At 43.0% G+C, this 23,184-nt stretch overlaps 1 protein-coding gene across 2 annotated transcripts in view; it reads right to left on the bottom strand.

Annotated features, from left to right (window-relative positions):
- Positions 1-20,567: 20,567 nt before the first annotated feature.
- Positions 20,568-23,184, bottom strand: part of CTTNBP2 (cortactin binding protein 2) — a 670,870-nt gene continuing 668,253 nt past the window's right edge. For both annotated transcript variants that reach the window (XM_069228905.1, XM_069228907.1), the window contains one exon: positions 20,568-21,809. In XM_069228905.1, the coding sequence (XP_069085006.1) occupies positions 21,564-21,809 (246 nt within the window). In that variant the 3' untranslated portion in view covers positions 20,568-21,563. The remainder of the gene's footprint in view (positions 21,810-23,184) is intronic.

Here is a 23,184-nt window from a genome sequence, read left to right as displayed (position 1 = left end):
CAAGCAGGTCAAAGGTCACTCACCGTAGTGCGCAGCGACGGCCATTAAGAGGGGGAGGTGGGAGGGAGGAGCAGCTGGGAACGAATGGGGCTGGAGGGGGCGGGGCCACAGGGACGCAGCGGCGGGGGAGAGGAGACGGCTCGGGGGAGCCGAGGCGCTGGGGGGGCAAGGGAGCACAAAAATATGGCGAAAACAGGTGCAACAGGCAAAAAGCAGAAAAAACAAATGGAACAGAGATTACATGAATAACAGTAAGAGTACTACAGTCACTAAGCTTACCACTGGAGAGCGGGTGGAGGAGGGCCTCGATCAGCTGGGAGCAGCGAGGGCGGGGTGGGGAGACACGAGGACAACTGGGTGTAGTGCTTTCCTCTTATTTAGTTTCTAAGCACTAACATAACACAACAGAAATGCACTTCTGAGGTCAAAGAAGACTTTTATTGTTGTTAATTCTTCCCCAACCACAATATTTATGAATGACGAATTAGTAGCTTTCAAGTCCGCGTTAATCAAACAAAATATATCAGTTTGCAATATACACAGCAGGTTATATTTATAAGATATTGAATGCAAAGCAAAACAAATACTTCACCGTGTGGGAACTATCTACAGCTTCATCTTTCTAAGGTCTGCAAGCTGATGACCCCTGTCAGCCGCGAGAAAGAGATTCATCTACCCACACGGGATTGCTGGCAGCTGGTGCCAAGCTCCAGCACGAGGTCCGGCAGATTCGAATCTGACTCTCTGCAGCCTGTTACATTTGTTACAAAGGTGTGCCCCCTCCTCTCAGACCTGGGAAACTGAGCAAGCCTTTTGGAGACTGGCCAGGTCTCCAAGACTACTCCTGTTCCCAAGCTCAAGCGAAGAAAACAACACCCATGTACTCTCTCTTATCATGTCTAGTCTACTGTGAGAAAAACATCTTGGTTCTCTGGTGCAAAAACACAGCTTGGAAAAATACAGCTTGGATTCTCAACTGCAATGTCTAACTCCACGTTAAAGGCAATGGGCAGCTAACCTAAATATCAAATGCAATGTCTAGTGTCATGTCAAAGCCAATAAGCATCTAAGCTGAATACAAAATGCAATGTCTTATATCATGTCAAAGCCCATAGGCAGCTGAGCTGAATACAAAATGCAATGTATAATATCATGTCAAAGCCAATAGGCAGCTGAGCTGAATACAAAATGCAATATATAATATCATGTCAAAGCCAATAGGCAGAATATCTAATAGCATGTCAAAGTCAATAGGCAGCTAAACTGAATACATCATGTCAAAGTCAATAGGCATGCAATGTCAAAGCCAATAGGCGGCTAGACTGGATACAGAATGTCAAAGCCAATAGGCAGAATACAGAATGTAATGACTAATGCAATGTCAAAGCCAATAGGCGGCTCAACTGAATACAGAAAGTAATGGCTAATGCCATGTCAAAGCCAATAGGCGGCTCAACTGAACAAAACATACCATGTGCTACTGGTGAACATTGAGCAACTAATATGCGCAGTGGTGAAACACAAAGTCATTGGTCAAAACAAACTTTATCAAATGGCAGTACACTGGGAGATGCTGTGCGTGCGGGGAGTGGACCACTGGCCAAGCAGGTCAAAGGTCTGACTTTAAAGTCAGGCACCCGGTCTCTGGGTATGTGGATCCCTCCTTTACCTCTGGATACAGTTGTTTCATTGCCTCTATTCCTGCTGGACTTTAACAGCTGTTTGGCCTTTACGTCCAGCTCTTTAAGACTCAGTTCGTGAGCCAACAAGATTTTTCTCTTTTCCAAGGCTTTCTTACTTTCAACTTCTGTTTGTTTTGCCTCCATGACAAGTTTTCCCTTGGCTAAGGCCCTGTCATACTAACCCTCCTCCACAAGGGCTCTTTCAGATTCAGCTTTTCTCTTCTCTGCAGCCAGTGGCTGCATCCTCAGGTCCCTCTCAGCCTGTGTGTCCTTCAACTCCTCCGTAGACAGCGTGTGGGAGGAGACACTGCTTCCTCCATTGGATTTAGCAGACAGCTCAGTCTGTGTGGGCTCTCCCGCTCCTCTGGAGCCATTTCCAAACAATTTTCCTCCCCTTCCTCATTCTTTTCAGGTCCACCATCCCCTTGGGGCCCTGATTCCGGTGACAGGACTAACTAGGGCTCAACATACTCTAGCCCTAGTGCTGCAAAGTAGTCTTTCTCAGAGTCATCACCCTCTATGTCCTTTGTTGAAGTCCTGAATCAGTGTCCTTCCAGCCCTTTCTTTACCACCAGTCCACTCAGAAATCCTTCAGCACCCTCAATTTGTAGAATGATAGGTAGTTGAGATCCAGTGTTAATCCCATTCTAGCAAGGTATCACTTGTGCAAAAACAAAAGAGTCCCAAGTATATGAAGGTGAAGCAGAAATCAAAATTTGGAATATGACCAAATGAGCCAAAAAGGAGAATTTAAAAACTCATCAGTCTTAACTGTTTTTGTGTTCCTGTTCTTATTTTCATCAGGAAAGTATAGTTCATCCTCAAACTCAGGGGGTCTTCCAGGGGATTATCACTTACCACACTTGTGATGTTGGACCAACTGTTGTTATCCACAGATGCGTCCTGTGGAGCCTCATAATTTCTGGGGATGAAGGGTTTATTTATTTTAATCATCAGCATTATTTACACGTTTCAAGAAAAGAGACTGGTCCTTCAGGCTGTGACAACTACCCCAGCTACACTAAACACAGGGTCTGAAGATACACTGACTACCAGGCAAAGAAGAAAAGTTATTACCATCCTGATAAGTTTCCCACGATCCAGGTACACCTCTGTTGGGTCATGCAAATAATCTTGGACCATATTCTCTATTGTCATTGATGTTGGCGCTTGCTGCTGTTGCCTGAACTCTCGATATCAGCCCTGCCCTATGAAAACCCACCCATTGCAGATATTAGAAGGGGAACTGTTGGTGCTGTCGTTGTAATAGCTGCTGATGGTATTGGATGCTGGTGCTGCCGTCTCAGTGGGCTTCTGAAATTCTGAGAGCCAACAGCACCACCCACCCGAGGTTGAAGGCTGCTCTTCAGCTCTTCCATGGCCTCAAATTTCCAATCTCTCTTCTTCTGGCTCACTTGCTTTCTTGACCATCCAATTTAATAATAATTGAGCCATTCAATGATGAAAATATTTCCATCATATTTCTCTACCATTGATCCAGTATTGTGGCACAGATGTACTCTTTAGGGGACACAATCTCATTATGTAGCCTTTGATTTGTGTTTAAGCAAAGGTACAAGTAGTTGACCAAAGAAGCTCATTGTCATTGTTAAATGTTTATTAAAGCTTTGGCAAATGTTCCTGTAGCAGGTGCAACAACATGATCACTTGGCTCACAGTACTGTCCTCTTTGATGACTTCCCATGTCATTATCTAAAAAGGCAGTAGCATTTGGGTGAGGTACTGCATTAGCTCCCATTTGTCCACCACCATGACTTTCACAGTTGCACCCCCCTCTCCTTTGTAATACATGATCATTGATAGTCCTGTAGTACTTAAATAGGTTTTGCACCCTGTAGTAGGTGTAGTTCCATAGTGTTGTCACCACTTAAAAGAGGGCTCAATGAGCACGACCATCAACTGCTTCCAAGATTTGAATGAATTACTAAAATGAGTGCACATTCCGTGACAGGTTACCAGTATATTTATAAATGCTACTTTTTTCTGAGGCAGTTTTGTACAATTAGGTTTATGCAATGCGCTAAACACAGGACTCTGAAGTACCCTCTGTCGGTCATGTCCTTGACAAAATCACTGCCATTATCAGTGGTAATGAATCCAATGCGGAGACCTCTGGGTCAAAGCAATTGCTAGAGTTTGCTATTAAATTTATCCAAGATATTGGCAACTGTATTTGCTTTCTGAACGGCGAACATCACAACTGTTGTATGACACGAAACTCCCCAAAATGCATCATCAATGGTGAGACAAATGATCAGCCTTTGCTGTACTCCCTTGAAGGCGATCCTGTGCATCCAGTGATGTACATGTCATCTGTTGCTTGACAATTGATCTGTGTGTGCCACGAGGTGGATGGACTGAGCAGCACTCCCTTTCTTGTTTCACCAACCAGTTGCAGCACTGGATGTTGCACTGCTGGCACAGGATCAGTGGAAAAAATGGGTACAGCTGGGCACCTTCCATATTGGGCAGACGGTCTCCACAAATTACAGAAACCCCTCTCCTTCCATGAAGAAAAAAAAAAAAAAAAAAAAAGGTCAAGTTCTAGTATTTTGAGCAGCTTTCCATTGTGTAAATGGACTTTAATATTGGTCTGGAGATTTGGCGAATTCTTGGTGAATATAGCCTTGATAGCTGGATGTTGTGACTTACGGGCCAGCAGATAGGCTGTTAGGGCACCACTTGGGGTTAACTGTATCCCTTTGTCCACTATACCATTCTGATGTTGCTGTGGGTGTCTGTGCACTGCAATCAACAGTCACAGGGCTGCTTTGCATTACACTGACATCCTGTTCTGCCTTCTTACCACCACCTCCTTCTATCAGTTCACCTTCTTCTCTCTCATCAGCAGCTATCTCTATAAGGTGTTCTTCCAAAATGATTGTGTGGGTTTTTTGGGTCTTGGAAAGATGGAAGCAGATGGTGTTGGAGGAACAACAAACATACAAGACGTGATGGAAGGAATGCTTGCATTACGTCTAACCAGAGTAGCATTTCAATCCACTTCTCTTTTGTCCACCATGGTACCTCAGATTAGACCCAGAAATATGCTAATAATCTTGATCCTGCTCCAAAAGGAACATTCCATCTTGAGCTGCCATGCCTGGACCTCTCTGAACAAGGAACACAGGCAACCCTAGACAGGTTTCAGCCTTATTAGGCTTCTCCTTTTTGTGTAGCTTGGTTCCAGTGGCACAGCGAGCAAGGGACCACACTTGAGATACTTATGGCATTACATTAAAAATACTAAAGGTGATGAGAGGATTGCTTGCAATACATCTAGCCACTGGGAATTACTCTGGGTCAAAATAGATGGACTGTGTCATTGGGTCATTGTGTAAATTGATTTTAGCATAGGTTTGGTGGTAGGGTGACTTTTTGGTAAACATAGGCTTGACAGTTGAATGTTTCAACAGTTTTTTTCCTCTTTTTTGCAATACCACCAATAGTGACCTATAGGGTCAGGTAGGCTGCTTAGGCACTTTCAAGTGACTGTACCCCCGTGTCTTATCACATTCTGAAGTTGTTGTGGTGATAACTGCACACTACAAGCAAGAGTCACAGGGCTGCATTGTAGGACGCTGACATCCTCATCTTATTCCCCACCACTACCTCCTTCTACCTGTTCATCTTCCTTCTCACTAATAACTATCTTTGTGAGGTACCCTTCAAATGGGTTTTTGGGATCTCGAAAAGATGGAAGCAGGCAGTGTTTGTTGAATGTAATGACTTAGAGAAGATTGAATAGAAGTGAAGTGTTCTTCCTCTGTGCCACTCTCCACAACAACAATCACTGGCTCATCATCATCTCCCTCACTTTGAAGGCTTTAGGGCACCTTCCTTTTTCCCTGTCTCTCATGGAAGGTCTTGGTCAGGGTCCAATCCATGTCAAGAGCCTCAGAAGGGGAGCTTGGAGAACATGGGGGAGTGTTCTTCCCTTGCTGGGAATTGTGAAACTGATGTGCCCAATAAAAGAGCAGTCACAACAACATCCTGCTCTGGAGTAAGCTTGACTTTGTGCTCTGATATATACACACATATATATATATGGAGAAGCTGCAGCCTTTTTACCCACTTTGAGGCACTGCCATTGAAATTATATTTTCCCATCATTACTTCTTTAAGCATGTACACTGTAAGCCACAAAGCTCCATGAGCTGGGGTTGACTTGCATGGGCAGTGTAGGCCCCAACCCCCGTGGCCCCCTGCACTTGTTCTCTGCCAGCCTTTTTATGGCGGTTCCACCGCCATGACAAGGGTGTCAGAGAACAAGGTTGTAATCAGCAGGGCTGCGCTGAGTTCAGCACCTCCCTGGCTGATTACAACCTGCCCCGCCATTAGCCCATCGGGATCTAGGATCCTGTTGGAGACAACTGTAATTTGGGGTGTCTGCCCACCAGCCTCATAATGCAGCAGTCGGGCCACCACAGTCACGGCGGTCCAACAGCCACCGCGAGTCACACTCGTAATCGGGCCCCTAGTGTCAAGAGTATTAGAATACCAAAATATATTGTCGATAGGAATATCGAAGATAAAAGTATTTTTTTAAGTGTTGTTTTCAAAATTGTTGTAAAAAAATACCAATTTAGAAAATATTGTATGTAGTATTGCAAGTGTTACTTTATATGTAATTGATTATAGTGTTTTATTCTATAGGTTTATAATTTGTTTATTAATTTGTGTTTTTAGTAGGATAATTTACGCTTTACGAAATTGTTGAAATTTGCATTTTCAGCTGTACTAACCACTTCACTGTGGGCATCGGCCACTGGCTGACACCCGCACTACCTCCCTGGTGCAGGTCCCGACAAGTGACCGACACCACGGAGGGGGGTTAAAAAAATCCTTGCACCCGAGGATTTTATTTTTCTTTATAAAAAAAAAACCCGGGAAATACGGAAGAGCTTCCATGACTCACCCTGCCTCCTCACCACCCCTTTGTGACATCAGCGCGCCGCGAGGGATGCTGACATCGCAGTTTGTTTTTTCCATCAGAGCAGGAAGTGGCCTTATGGCCGCTTCCTGCTCCAGTGGAGAAAACAGGCCCAAACGCCTTCCCTGACTTTCGGGAAGGCCTCGTTTGAAAGGGGAGATTCTCTCCTTTCAAACGAGGCCTTCCTGAACCAGTTTCCTGGCCTGCGATTGAGGGCCAGGAAACCCTACTAGGCACCAGGGATTTCACTTGGGGGGTCGACCCCCTCGGAAAACGGGACTTCCCCCCGCGGGCATATATATATATATCTTTTTTTAAAGGTAGGTTTACCCCTGGGGGGCACGATCATGCCCTGTCGCACCCTTCAGGGGTTTAAAGAAAAAAATTGTCAGGGGGCAATACGTTTTTTTTGTTGTTGTAATAATTGTATGGTGTCCCTGGGGCTCACTATGGCCCCCAAGGAAACCATACAGCTATTATATATATATATATAAATAAATATATGTATATGTGTCAAGTGTGTGTGGTTTTCCAGGGGGCTGCGATCGGCCCCCAGGAAAGCCACACCCACATATAAAAGTGATATATATATATGGAAAATGTCACTTACCCAGTGTACATCTGTTCATGGCATGCAACGCTGCAGATTCACATGCTGTGCATATCCCGCCATCTAGTGTTGGGCTCGGAGTGTTACTAGTTGTTTTGCTTCTAAGAAGTCTTTTTGAGTCACGAGATCGAGGGACTCCTCCCCTTTCGGCTCCATTGCGCATGGGCGTCGACTCCATCTTAGATCGTTTTCCCAGCAGAGGGTGAGGTAGGAGCTGTGTATATAGTAATAGTGCCCATGCAATGGAGTAAGTATGTATGTACATAATGTGTCTAAAAGTGATATATATATCTATTTACAAATTTACAAGTTTATTTTTATCAACTTATAACGGCTACAGGCTCCCGGGGAGGTGGGAGGGCGCATGTGAATCTGCAGCGCCTCATGCCATGAACAGATGTTCACTGGGTAAGTGACATTTTCCGTTCAATGGCATGTGTAGCTGCAGATACACATGCTGTGCATAGACTAGTAAGCAGTTATCTCCCCAAAAGCAGTGGTTTAGCCTGTAGGAGTTGATGTTGTTTGAAATAATGTTCGTACTACTGCTTGTCCTACTGTGGCTTGTTGTGTTGTTAACACATCCACACAGTAATGTTTAGTGAATGTATGAGGCGTAGACCATGTGGCTGCCTTACAGATTTCTGTCATTTCTATATTTCCTAGAAAGGCCATGGTAGCGCCTTTCTTTCTAGTGGAGTGTGCCTTTGGTGTAATAGGCAGTTCTCTTTTTGCTTTAACATAACAGGTTTGAATACACTTAACTATCCATCTGACAATGCCTTGTTTGGATATCGGATTTCCTGCATGAGGTTTTTGAAAAGCTACAAACATTTGTTTTTGTTTTGCGAAATTGTTTGGTTCTATCAATGTAATACATTAGTGCTCTTTTTATGTCTAATGTACGTAATGCTCTTTCAGCTACAGAGTCTGGTTCTGGAAAAAATACTGGGAGTTCCAATGTTTGATTTAAGTGGAACGGTGATATAACTTTTGGTAAAAATTTGGGATTTGTGCGTAGAACCACTTTATGTTTGTGTATTTGTATAAAGGGTTCCTGTATGGTAAAGGCTTGTATTTCACTTACTCTTCTAAGAGAAGTGATAGCTATTAGGAAGGCTACTTTCCATGTTAAGTATTGCATCTCACAAGAGTGCATGGGTTCAAGTGGTGGACCCATGAGTCGTGTTAATACAATATTGAGGTGCCACGAAGGAACTGGTGGTGTTCTTGGGGGAATGATTCTTTTTAGACCCTCCATAAATGCTTTTATGACTGGGATTCTAAATAGTGATGAAGAATGTGTAATTTGTAGATAGGCAGAAATTGCTGTGAGATGTATTTTAATGGATGAAAAAGCTAACTTAGACTTTTGTAAGTGTAGTAAGTAGCTTACAATGTTTTCTGTGGATGCGTGTAATGGTTGAATTTGATTATTATGACAGTAATAAACAAATTGTTTCCATTTATTTGCATAGCAATGTCTTGTAGTAGGTTTTCTAGCCTGTTTGATGACCTCCATGCATTCTTGTGTAAGGTTTAGATGTCCAAATTTTAAGACTTCATGAGCCAGATTGCTAGATTGAGCGATGCTGGATTCGGGTGTCTGATCTGTTGTTTGTGTTGAGTTAACAGATCTGGCCTGTTTGGTAGCTTGACATGAGGCACTACTGACAGGTCTAGTAGTGTTGTGTACCATGGTTGGCGTGCCCAAGGTGGTGCTACTAGTATTAGTTTGAGTTTGTTTTGACTCAATTTGTTTACTAGATACGGAAGGAGTGGGAGAGGGGGAAAAGCGTAAGCAAATATCCCTGACCAACTCATCCATAACGCATTGCCCTTGGTGTGAGGGTGTGGGTACCTGGATGCGAAGGTTTGGCATTTTGCATTTTCTTTTGTTGCGAATAGGTCTATTTGCGGTGTTCCCCAGTTTTGGAAGTAGAATTGTAGTATCTGGAGATGAATTTCCCATTCGTGGATCTGTTGGTGATCTCGACTGAGATTGTCGGCTAACTGGTTTTGAATTCCTGGTATGTACTGCGCTATTAGGCGAATGTGATTGTGAATTGCCCAATGCCAAATCTTTTGTGCTAAGAGACACAGCTGTGATGAGTGTGTCCCTCCCTGTTTGTTTAGGTAATACATTGTTGTCATGTTGTCTGTTTTGACAAGAATTTGTTTGTGGGCTATTAGTGGTTGAAATGCTTTCAATGCTAGAAACACTGCTAGTAGTTCTAGTTGATTTATATGAAGTTGTTTTTGCTGAGTGTCCCATTGTCCCTGGATGCTGTGTTGGCTGAGGTGTGCTCCCCACCCTACCATGGAAGCCTCTGTTGTGATTACGTATTGAGGCACTGGGTCTTGGAAAGGCCTCCCTCGATTTAAATTTATAGGATTCCACCATTGAAGCGAGGTGTGTGTGTTTGGCGGTCTATCAACACTAGATCTTGAAGTTGACCCTGTGCTTGTGTCCATTGTATTGCTAGGCACTGCTGTAAGGGCCGCATGTGTAATCTTGCATTTGGGACAATGGCTATGCATGAAGACATCATGCCTAGAAGTTTCATCACTAATTTTCCCTGATATTGTTGGTTTGGGTGCACGCTTTGTATTACGTTTTGGAATGCTTGTACCCTTTGTGGACTTGGAGTGGAAATCCCCTTGTTTGTGTTGATTGTTGCTCCTAAGTATTGTTGTATTTGACACAGTTGTAAGTGTGATTTTAGGTAGTTTATTGAGAACCCTAGTTTGTGAAGGGTTTCTATGACGTATTTCGTGTGTTGAAGACACTGTTTCTGAGTGTTGGTTTTTATTAACCAATCGTCTAGATACGGGAATACGTGTATGTGCTGTCTTCTGATATGTGCAGCTACTACTGCAAGGCATTTTGTAAATACCCTTGGTGCTGTTGTTATCCCGAATGGTAACACTTTGAATTGGTAATGTACTCCTTGGATTACAAACCTTAAGTATTTCCTGTGTGAAGGATGTATGGGTATATAGAAGTAAGCATCCTTGAGGTCTAATGTTGACATGTAGTCTTGTTGTTTGAGCAAGGGAATCACGTCTTGAAGTGTTACCATGTGAAGGTGATCTGATTTGATGTAAAGATTTAGTGTTCTGAGATCTAAGATGGGTCTTAGAGTTTTGTCCTTTTTTGGTATTAGAAAATACAGGGAATAAACACCTGTTCCTTTCTGATGGTTGGGTACTAGTTCTATTGCCTCTTTTTGTAACAACGCTTGGACTTCTAGTTGTAATAGATCCAAGTGCTGTTTGGACATGTTGTGTGTTCTTGGAGGCACATTTGGTGGCAATTGTAGGAATTCTATGCAATAACCATGTTGGATAATGGCTAGGACCCACAAGTCCGTAGTTATTTCTTCCCAATTTTTGTAATAATCTGTGAGTCTCCCCCCCACTGGTGTTATGTGTTGGGGATTTGTGACATTGAAGTCACTGTTTAGTTTGTGGGGTCTTTGGAATTTCCCTCTGGTTTTAGGGAACTGTCCACCTCTATATTGTCCCCGAAAGCCTCCTCTGATACTGGCCCTGGTATGTGGGTCTGGCCTGTGAGGTTGAGGGTTCTGTGCTTTGGGCTCGAAACCCTCCTCTAAAGTGTGGCTTCCTAAAGGTGCCTCTGCTCTGTGGGGAGTAGAGCGCGCCCATGGCTTTGGCCGTGTCACTGTCCTTCTTTAGCTTCTCTATAGCTGTATCCACTTCCGGCCCAAACAACTGTTGTCCATTAAAGGGCATATTAAGCACAGCCTGCTGGATCTCTGGCTTAAATCCGGAGGTGCGTAGCCATGCGTGTCTCCGAATAGTGACCGCTGTGTTTACAGTTCTGGCGGCTGTGTCCGCTGCGTCCATCACCGATCGTATTTGGTGGTTGGAGTTACTTTGGCCCTCCTCCACCACTTGCTGTGCACGCTTTTGAAACTCCTTGGGAAGATGTTCAATAAAATGCTGCATTTCATCCCAATGAGCCCTGTCATATCTTGCCAATAAAGCCTATGAATTGGCTGCCTGTGCTGCAGCCCTTTTCCCCGCTGCATCAAACTTCTTTGTCGGGTGGTGGTGCATCCTCAGAAGTCTGTGAGTTTGCCCTTTTGCGGGCTTCGCCTACTACCACTGAGTCAGGTGTTAGCTGTTGGTGATGTACACAGGGCCCGTAGGGGGAGGCTTGTACTTCTTTTCCACCCTAGGTGTAATGGCTCTGCATTTGACGGGGGTCTTGAAACACTTGCTTTGCGTGTTTTAACATCCCTGGTAACATCGGCAGACTTTGGTACTGGCTGTGTGTTGATAAAGTATTGAATAAAAAGTCATCCTCAATAGGTTCAGCATGCAGTGCTACAGTGTGAAAAGTAGCTGCTCTGCATACCACCTGCATGTAAGCAGTACTGTCTTCTGGTGGTGACGGTCTTGCCAGGTAGCAATCTGGACTATTGTCAGATACTGGTGCATCGTATAGATCCCATGCATCTGGGTCATCCTGGCTCATCCCTGTGTGTGTCGGAGATTGCATCATTGGTGGTGTTGCAATTGGTGACAGTTGCGGTGAGTGCTGTGGAGATGGTTGTGGCGAAAAACGTGGTGGAGTTTTTTCTTTAACCACTTTTGCTTTTGGCTATTTATCTGCTTCTTGGAAAGCAAGTTTCCTTTTCATTTTAATAGGGGGAAGAGTTCTTATTTTCCCTGTGTCTTTCTGAATATGGAGCCTTCTTTGTGTATAGTCTGGCTCTCCCAGCTCTAATTCTTGTCCAAATTTATGGCCTTGAAGTTGTGATGAAAGGCCTTGTTCTTCGGAATAGCAGCTTTGTTTTGGCTCCGATGCTGGGTGTTTCGGCACTAAAACTTTTCCGCAGTCTTTTTCGGCTCCGAAGCCACCTTTTTCGGTCGGAGCCAGTATCTCGGTGTCGAGTTTGGTCGGAGCCAGAATCTCGGTGTCGAGTATGGTCTGTGCCGGTATCTCGACCGGAGTCGAATGTCTTTGACACGTGTGTGCCCTTTTTCGGTGCCGATGGTTGGTCACCGTGTTTACGGGTTAAACCATGGCCTGCCGGCGGTGGCGTCCCCTGGGCTTTCATTATTTTGGTGTGAGTTTTGGCCGGGGCAGTTTTACTCACGGTTTTCGCCGGCTGCTCACTTTCGGCCTCGTCCGAGTCTGAGTCTGGAATGGAGAAAGTCTCCTCTTCTTCGACGTCTTGGTGTCCTGACGGCGTCGACGCCATTTGAAGCCTTCGAGCTCTCCGGTCCCATAGCGTCTTTTTCGACCGAAATGCCTGACAGGCCTCGCAGGTATCCTCTTTGAGTTCGGGTGACAAACACAAATTACAGACCAAATGCTGGTCTGTGTAAGGATACTTATTGGGGCAGAAGCGGAATGGGGTCTGTTCCATGAGCCTTGAAGATGCACGCGTTCGGGCCGACCTGGCCCCGCCGGGGAATGGAAGCTCCGAAGGGCTACCGGAGCTCTTCTTTTATTCAGTGTCGATCTGCTATAACTAACCCGATACGGAACGCAAACAACACCGTCGAGTTTTCCGAGATTTAACTAACTTTCCGAACCGAAACACGGAGCGAAGAGTAACACGTCCGAACCCGATGGCGGAAAGAAAACAATCTAAGATGGAGTCGACGCCCATGTGCAATGGAGCCGAAAGGGGAGGAGTCCCTCGATCTCGTGACTCGACAAGACTTCTTCGAAGAAAAACAATTTGTAACACTCCGAGCCCAACACTAGATGGCGGGATATGCACAGCATGTGTATCTGCAGCTACACATGCCATCGAACATATATATATATATATATATATATATATATATATATATATTCACCACCAGTTCTCTTGCAATTTCAGTTTACGTCTTCAAAGCAATGCACATACTTCAACTGGCGTGTTTCAACTGTAGCTTTTAGGCAGCCATAAAAAAGTCAAGTAAGTCTTGTGATTATGTTTCTGCCACAGAAGGATCTGACTTTTGTCTAGTGTCAGTTTTGATGCCATAAAGTAGCGCAGAAGGTTTATATGGCAATCACAAAGATCAAATCTGTACTTTATGTAAATTGCTGAGTAGATTAGTAAAGTCAGCCATTGCCTGCACTATAATACAAATGAAATGTATGTGCGGGGGGGCTATGGAGAGATGAAAGGCACTTTTGCTAGGTGCTAGTGAGGAAATCCAAGGAGGAGGTCATGGGAGTGGGAGCACTAATAATGATTGTTGGACTGGACGCTAGAGGCGCTAAAGACTGTGACGATTGGTATGTGACAAGGTTAATTAATAGTGTGCCTTTTTTGAGTGTCTTGAAAGAACGTGCTGATTGAGGGAAGAAGCGAAGGTAAGGTGACCTCTACTGTTGCTTGTATCACACGCACACCCACCAGCAATTTTGTGACGGTCTACGTAGGCTAGTGTTTAGGAGCAACAGTTTAACCAGTAGCAGAGATGGAATCTCCTTGGATGACTACAGCTCGAGCCCTCACTCGAGTTATAGAGGACAGCTCTGACGTAGAATCAGAGACTAAGACAGCAGCTCCTAAGAGAGCATCTGAGGGATAGGACAATGGTGCAGACTCTGGGAGTGATGTTTCAGTCAGAGGAGCCCCAGTCGATAACTCCTCTTCCATTGATTTTGAGGGAGGTGATGAGGACAGTTCTGCTGTCCCTTGGCAAGCACAGTCTATGCAGCGGGACAACAGAGGGTTAGCCCAACCCAGAGACCAGGTGCATGCGGCGGCAATCACATAGAGAATGCTCTCTTGGGAGCTCCCCAAATTAGTTCAGCCCCAAATTTCACCACCCAAATCGTATTGTGGAGATATCAAATTTATCTATCACAAAACAACCTGGTTTTGTTAGGCACTCACCTGCGTTTTTGGCCCTAGGCTCAGCGGCCATACAGGGAAACCTACCAAACCCAGACATTTCTGGAAACTAGACTTCCAGGGGAGTCAACAGAGGTGTGGCTTGTGTCGATTCTCCAAAATGTTCTTACCCAGAATACCCTGCAAAGGTGTAATGTTGAAAAAACCTCAATGTTTTCTTGCATTTCTGTCACACAAACTACAGGAATGTGCTGGGATCCACAAAATTCCTACCACCCAGTATTTACCCACATGTCCTCATAAAAACGCTACCCCACTTGAGTGCCGGCGTCAGGAATGGATCACCCCAGAGTCTACTGTTGCCCTCATGTAAGGACCAACATGGACCACTGTGTGATCGATTTCTGTCGCAGATGCTAAGCCTACCCATACAATTGAGGTACCATTTTCATCGGGAGATGTGGGGGAATGCTGGGTGGAAAGAAATTTGTGGCTCCTCTCAGATTCCCAGAACTTTCTATAACCAAAATGTGAGTGAAAAATGTTTTTTTGCCAAATATTGAGGTTTGCAAAGGATTCTGGGTAACAGAACCGGGTAAGAGCACCACAAGATACCTCATCCTTGGTTCCAGTAGGTGTCTAGTTTTCAAAAACGCACAGGTTTGGTAGGCTTTTCTTGGTACTGGCTGAGCTACAGACCAAAATCGCCAGCCAGGCACTTTGGAAAAAACACGTTTGTTTTCTTCAGAAAAATGTGATGTGTCCACGTTGTGTTTTGGGGCATTTTCTGTCACAGGCACTAGGTTTACCCACACAAGTGAGGTACCATTTTTATCAGGAGACTTGGGGGATGGCTGGATGGAAGGAAGTTTGTGGCTCCTCTCTGATTCCAGAACACTGCAGCACAGAAATCTGAGTGAAAAAGTGTTTGTTTTTTTTGCAAAATTTTGAGGTTTGCAAAGGATTCTGGGTAACAAAACCTGGTGAGAGCCCCAACAAGTCACCCCATCCTGGATTCCCCCAGGTGTCTAGTTTTCAAACATGCACAGGTTTGGTAGGTTTCCCTAGGTGCCGGCTGAGCCAGAGGCCAAAATCCACAGCTAGACACTTTCCATAAAACACATCAGATTTCAATGTAAAAATGTGATGTGTCCATGTTGCGTTTCCTGTAACGGGCATTAGGCCCACCCACGCATGTGAGGTACCATTTTTATCAGAGCACTTGGGGAACAAAGAATAGCAGAACAAGTTTTATTACCCCTTGTTTTTCTCTAAATTTTTTCCTTCCAAATGTAAGACAGTGTGTAAAAAAAGATGTCCATTTGAGAAATGCCCTGTAATTCACATGCTAGCATGGGCACCCCAGAATTCAGAGATGTGCAAATAACCACTGATTCTCATTACCTTATCTTGTGTCCATTTTGGAAATACAAAGGTTTCCTTGGTACCTATTTTCCTATTTTTCACTCTTTATATTTCACCAAATGAATTGCTGTATACCGGGTATTCAATGAAAACCCATTTCATGGTCCAGCTCCTTTATTGGCTCTGTGTACCTAGGATTCTTGAGAACCTACAAGCCCTATATATCCCCGCTACCAGAAGAGTCCAGCAGACGTATCGGTGCATTGCTTTAAAAAAAGTGCCATAGTTGGAAAAAGTTACATAAGAAAATGTGGACAGCAATGGCTCTTTTTTTTAACTTCAATTTCAATATGTTTTAATTTTAGCTGTTACTTTCTGTAGGAAAACTTTGAAGGATCTACACAAATGAGCCCTTGCTGAATTCAGAATTTTGTCTACGTTTCAGAAATGTTTAGCTGTCCAGGATCCAGCACTTGTTTCACACCCATTTCTGTCACTAACTGGAAGGAGGCTGAAAGCACAAACCATTGTAAAAAGGGGTATGTCCCAGTAAAATGCCAAAATTGTGTTGAAAAATGTGGTTTTCTGATTCATCTGCATGATCCTGAAAACTGGGAGGATGGTGATTTTAGCAACGCAAACCCTTTGTTCATGACATCTTCAGGGGAAAAACACAAGCTTTCTTCTGCAGCCCTTTTTCTCATTTTTGTTTTTCAAAAACACACTTTTAGCTGTTTATTGGCTAATTTCTTGGTCTCTTCAAGGGGAACCCACAAACTCTGGGTACCTCTAGAATCCCTAGGATTTGGAAGAAAAAGGACGCAAGCTTGGCGTGGATAGCTTATGTGGACAAAAAGTTATGAGGGCCGAAGGGCAAACTGCCCCAAATAGCCAAAACAAGGCTTGGCACCTGAGGGGAGGCCTGGCAGCGAAGGGGTTAACAAAAGTGTCTGTGCTCTTGATGTTTGCGGTTTTATTAGTTAAGTATAGGAAAGCAAGATTGTTGTTAACAATACTTTTTCCCAATAATTTCGTGTTTCTATATTGTATGTATCGATGTTAAGTCAGTGATCCTAATCGTAGCATCCAATAGGAAAAAAGTCTGAACAGCATAAACCATTGCATTAGCGCATTCATACCCAATTGTTCTTCAGAATAAACCGTTGCATTAGTGCCCTCATACCTAATTGCTATAACAGTCTGTCTTTAATTCAGTGAACTAGAATACCTTTGGTGGAAACTCAAGTGGATGTGGGATGATGTGGCAAAAAGGCAACTCCACTGTCAATGAGGATCCTATCACCCCAGTTCTGTGCACTCTGCATTAACTTCCAATAGCCAGGAGAGTGCAATTTTAGGCTGTGAGTATCACAACCATGCCCTAGATGACATTGGAAACAGCTTCAGCACTATCACCCCAGAAGTGATCGAGCTGTTAATCAAAAGCTGACGTCTCATTAAGTCTTCAGAGGTGAAGGATGCTAAGCTTTCTTCTTCCAAAATGGGAAACTGGAACTTACCTCAGACCTTCATTATGACTATCTGCAGTTAGCTTACTTTCTACAGAGACACTAGGAAACATTTATTTGCTGGTGTGAAGAACACACAACTGTCATGATCACTACAAGTCCCTCAGATCATATAACACTACCAACTGTGCTGAATTCAAGTAGGTAACTGTGAGAAATGGGTTCCACCCCATTGAATCATCATTCATTTTTTGCAATTTTGGACTACCTGGTTTATGGATTTCTGCCACGTGTGGGCCTCACTACCTGAGTTTTACTCACTGTAAGCTCTGGTATAATGGATTGGGAGTATTCATTGCCAGTGTCTGCTTTTTAAGATTTGGCTCACTGTTTCTAGGCTAGAATAAGGGGATCTGGACTGGCTGCATGTGAAACCTGCTCACATACATGTGTACTGGCTGAGTGAGTGAGATTACTGTCAAACTCAGCCTAGTATCTACATACAATTAGTTTGCGATAGGGTGGACCTTTCAAGGATTGGTACTAACCTGTTCAAAATGTATAATATTTAGGGGGTGTTGGACCTGGCATCCTTAGCATGCTTTTACCCCATTTTGCCTTCAGACCGCCTGTTTTGCTTTGTTACTTATAAGTCCCTAATACAGTCACACTACATGTGCCCAGAACCTGCAAATTAAATGCTACTTGTGGGCCTGTAGCACTGATTGTGCCACTAACTTAAGTATCACTTTTAAACATCTCAGGTCTGCCATGGCCATTTGTGTGCAAAGTTTTAAACTGCCATTTCAACCTGGGAAAATAAACCTTTTGCCAAGCCCAAACGTTCCTTTTTAATACACATAGGTCACCCACATGGTAGGCCCAGGACAGCCCAGAGGGCAAGGTGCAGTGTATTTAAAACATTGGACATGTACTTTTAAGTTTCACATGTCTGGTAATGAAAAACACTTATATTAATATTTCACTACTGCAAAGTATACGTCTCCCACTGAATTACACTGACATTATCTTACTACATTTAATAAGCTGTAACTTCCAAATGGCAGCAGATCACTCATTCATGTTTGGTGTCTTTAGCATTGTAATGTAAAAGCCTATCTTATGGTGAAGTCAGCTTTTAAATTACAGTTCTGCCATTTGGTGCCTGCAGACTGTCTCAGTCACATGATTAGATGTAGTTTACAGCTGGGCTTTTTGTATTCCTCCTAGACAGCCACACACATTAGATAGGGTAGATGTGTCTTGATGGGCATCACTGGCAGGATGGGAGGGAGGGGCTGGGCACAGCCTCACATACACTTGAATAGGCTCTGCTCTGCCTCAACACAAAGGGCTGCATACCCCCTGTAGTTAGTCTGGAGCAAGGGCAAGAAAAGAAGGGCACCTGTGCACTGCGAAGGCATGCCTCCAAAAGTGTCTCCCACTTTAAAGGCAGAACTGGGTATAAATATTGGACCCCAGGCACCAACTGTTTATGACACTTCTGGATCTGAGGGTACTCTGCCAGAAAAAAGGACTGCCATGCTGCTGAACGGACTACTACTGGACTGCAGCTCTGAAGTAACTGCTGCCCTGCTCTCCTGAGCTGCTGCCCTCTTGCCTGGGTGAGAAGGACTAGAACTGCATCTGTTGAACCCTGGACTCCAGAGTGACTTCAAGGACAAGTTGGCTGGCCTCCTCACTTGAGTCTCAGAGACAGAAGACTCCACCACCTTGATTCCAACACCTGGACTCTGCCATCTGTGAGCCTACCCTGCCAAGGTGCTCCTCCAGCTTTTCACCTCGGCTGTGCTGCACAACCCCGAGAAGAACTGATACAATGCAGCCACTGCTGGGGTCTCCTTTGTCGCTCAGAGCCACATCACATGGTGGCCTGTTGCCTCATCGTAACTGCCACTGCGTAAAGCATCCCCGAGCAGTCCCTCACATCCCTTGTCAATGGCAGCCTCAACAACAATGCCAAACTCCATTTCAGCGCCACTCTGAACCAATGCATCATCCAAACAGCATGACGCATCCTAAAACACCAAATTTTGCATCGCAAGCCCTCCTTGTGGGATCCTTGACATCGCATCCTCACTGCATCTCGGAACAAACGCATCACTTAGGCTATGCAATGCATCTTCAACACGGACCTTTGCAACACTCCGTAAACCAAGATTTAAGGTACTTTGTTCAGTGGGTCTATCTGGATCCTTGTAGCCAGCTTGCATCTAGAGAGAGAGAAGGTTGGGGTAAAATCTGCATGTTCTAATTACTTTACACAGAGCACGTGGCCTGGGAAGACTCAATCCCACAGAAATAAAGAAGGGTAACTAAAACTCTAGAACCAGTCACAGGAGGGGATGTCCTTTGACGTTTTGAAGGGAAGGTAACAGGCAGCTGTGGCAGTGAGGGGCTGGGCTTAGGCTCTCAGAGGTGGTCCTTCATCAGATCATTTGACTGAACTATCCTAGATTTTCTTAAATACTGCCCAAGAGGGTTAGGGCAGGGGTGGAGTGATGTCTCACCCTGGGATCTGACAGAGGTGGCTAGCATCTCAAACTTTCCACTCCCACTGAAAACAAATGCACACGTGGGAGACTTTGGAGAACGGTGACGCAAGAGGAATGTCCAGCTGGAAGAGAAGGTAGAGCGGTAAAAAACAGGCTTCTCAAGAACTGCAAAACCTAGAGGCAAGAATGTCTGAAAAAAGCCCTCCTGGTGACTGCAGAGCACCGCCACATGCAAAATGTACTCTTCCCTGTGTAGTGAATGATTACAGTCATTAATGAATGTCACTGTAAGAGATTACCATCCTAATGGTTATAATGGTGTTGTATTGAGTTACCATGACATTTCGGCATTATTATGGTGACACCGTGACAAATTCAGTAGGTCTGAATTTTGATAATTACACACTATTGAATTATGCCTCATATTGTGGTTTTAGGGTTCAGTGCTTGCTGGGGGTGTGAACGGTTATGAGAGTGTCCCTATATGTATTTTTACCTACCATCATGTATATGTACATTAATGTATAGTATTGAGTAATGTATGAGTAAAAAGTATTTTTGCTTTTTGTATGAAAAGGCACTGGCTAGACAATGATTTATTTCCTGGTGTTTATTGCATTTCATGTGGACTGGCGTACTAGCCCATACCCCCTTCCCTCCCGAGTAGGCCTCTGCCTTGCTATCCTGAGACACCCAAATGGTACAAGTGAGTACTTGGTTTCCAAGATGATTGAAGGTCTAACATTTTCTTGTGATGGATAATCATCGTTTGCAACTAAAAAACCACAGTAACATGATGCAACCTAACTTCTTTTCAGTAGATCATTTGGTCTGGATACATACCTTCACGGGTGATAACCTATGCCATACAAATCTACATAATATTGATGAGCGTCCCTGTCTGTTTTTGGGTATTTTACTGGCCAAAATACTCCTCTCTATACAACTTTCCAGTTGTGTGTTACACAGCACTACACAACTTTTAACAGCTAGACCACACTATCAAGACCCCTGGTATCCATACATACAATCAACTACAGACAATTCAAGGGCAGGTAAAAGCTATTTAGGCTCCACTTGTGCCAGCAATGCATATTATGATGAAATATAGGAAATATAAGCATAATGGTGCATAAAATACAGTAAGAAGAAAACCATTTTTAATTTGCCATTCCTTCGGGACTGCAGCAAACAACATCAAGCACTACAAAACGGAAGAACTTTCTCTGTGAGGTTTCACATATGTTCGAAATCACATTTTCATTTGTTTTTCATGTTTTCTGTTAACAGCTACTATTGTGGCAGACAACCAGGAACTCAAAAGTCTCATCACACCCATCCCCCAACAATAAAGTAAACAAACTCCATTAACTCAAGCCTTAAAGATACAAAGGATGTCTTAAACTGTCACCTTTACAATACAAAAGGGTGATGCTAAAACATTACTTGCCATTTAATGCATTAGAATTTCAATTGGGTACAGATGTGAAAATGTAAAGGACATCATTGTTAAGTACTTTCTATTTAAGAAAAACTCCAAGATAAATATTGTACTTTTTATGAAATACACAAACCCATAATACACTAGGGAACCATTATGGATATTCCACATATGGCTTGTTGTGAATAATAACTGTTCAGTGTATCCAAAAGAATTGTTATTGCCACATTCCACTTATTATCAGAAAATTAAAGGTAAGATCTTTATCTTACAAATATATGCACAGATGCAGTGAGCCTATAATGTACATAACTATGCACAAAGTACAATTAAACTTAAGAGGTTCACTGAATATTCCTCTATACATTTTGTAGTAACCCTGAATATTAACCAGTAACAACTTCAAACTATAGGAATTATGTTCATATTACAAACAATTTTAAAAATATTGTGGTCGCCGGTATCCAATACTGAAGTTCAAATCAACACCATTTCAAATGAAAGGAAATACAATTTTAACTTTACATAAACATATATAAAACAATTTATTTACATATAAATGTTTCTGTGGTCCCATATACACATTATATATCAGGGAAACTACTCCTTTAATATGTACATAAATAATACTTTGCATTTATTAAATAAGATACAGATAAACTAAACCTCGAATAGAAAGTTTTTTAGGCAGGTCTATTTGTTAGGTTTATCTATCTGTGTGCTTTTGTGCAAGTGCCAAATCTCATCATTTGAGTTGTTATTTAGCTCTATTTGCCTTGTATTACTGCTGCTTCTTTTGGTGCTCTTAGAAGAGTGAGACACTTTATTCTTGGGTACAGGAAGAAGAGACTTGACTCTGGAATCACTCCATCCCATCTTCGATGCACTGAGTTGATTTGTAGTTCCATTGCTGCTGCTGCTCAGAGGACAGAACCCATCCTGAAATTAGAATTGCCGATGGTGAGTAATTTTTGTTTGGTTTAAACGTTCCTTAACCTGACAATTTAATAATGCAGTGAACATAATTATAGGGAAACTGACCTATGCCTACAACTTTCGTTAGAGGGAGTGATTTCATTTTGTTAAATCTCAACATAAGTGATCAATGACAAAGACTGTGTAACACATGAAGGCTTTGGATATCCACCTCGAATTCACTGGAAAGGCAGAGAAACAATGGGCTGCATGTACACTACCACATCACCTGGTTGAAGAAATTATAATTAAAATGAAATGTATCTATGTTATAAAAACACCTACAATTCATTTTATAGGCATGATAATTTTATGTCTGTTTGATGTTACCAGCAAACAGAAAACATAAGTAAAATCAAACAAACCAGTATGGGTTAGACTTTAACATCTTCACCAATTTTGAAACAATGAATAGGATTAAAAACAGGATGGGGAAATGTTGTAGCTTAGTTCTCTCATTGAATCAGATACAGAAATGGAAGGGTACATTAAAATAAAGCTTGTAAATACATACTGGTGTCAACATTTCTGAATGGTTTTAAGATGTGTAGCAGCATCATCTTGTTTTATAAACTCCTGCTGTAGACTCAAAAATCTCAGGTCTCATAGTACCTACCAGCACACTAAATTACAGTGATATGGTTATACCCCATTAGCTCACAGAAATACATTAAATGTTTTTTGGTCGCAAGACCTGAGGTGACAGAATGTGAAAAGATGTGGTTACATTGTTGTAACAGTATTACCTCAAGCTTTTCTCCACATGCATCTGCAAATCTGGACGTAGTGACAAGCATTAACTTTATTATTTCTGTACATTATCACTTTAATATTTAGTGTGTACCTCTACACTTAGAAATGTGTATAGGCAATAACTGACAAAGTGTAAGTATAGATCAGTGGCGCTAGAACAATTTTCAGAGTGGGGGTGCTCTCATAAATGTTACATCACTCACATCACACAAGTAGGAGAGTGGTGAAGGTGTGGTTTATAGCCGGCTTGTGTGAATTTTGAAGCATACTTGCACAAATATATTGCTAAAGCATGGTGTGGCCGTGCAGTGTCATTTACAAATAACTTTTTGTGAAAGTGCGCAAACGACAATGTATGGAAATCAAGTTTCAGCAAATAATTATCATTTGCACACCAATAAGTAAAGTTTCTTGATGTGTTTTGATCCAATGGAAAAATGTTTTGTTCTTATCACACTACAGAATTTAAAAAAATGCTTAATTTGTGCTTCGTTAACTGCCGTTTAATGTTGAAATATTTATATAGTGCATTTGAATGTATTTAAATTTGATGTTTTAGAAAACATTAACATCCTACAGCCTTTCC

This window comes from Pleurodeles waltl, chromosome 4_1 (genome assembly GCF_031143425.1).
Source record: "Pleurodeles waltl isolate 20211129_DDA chromosome 4_1, aPleWal1.hap1.20221129, whole genome shotgun sequence".
NCBI classification, from domain to species: Eukaryota; Metazoa; Chordata; class Amphibia; order Caudata; family Salamandridae; genus Pleurodeles; species Pleurodeles waltl.
The sequence above is the reverse complement of the archived record's forward strand: the minus strand, read 5'-3'. Positions and strand labels throughout refer to the sequence as shown.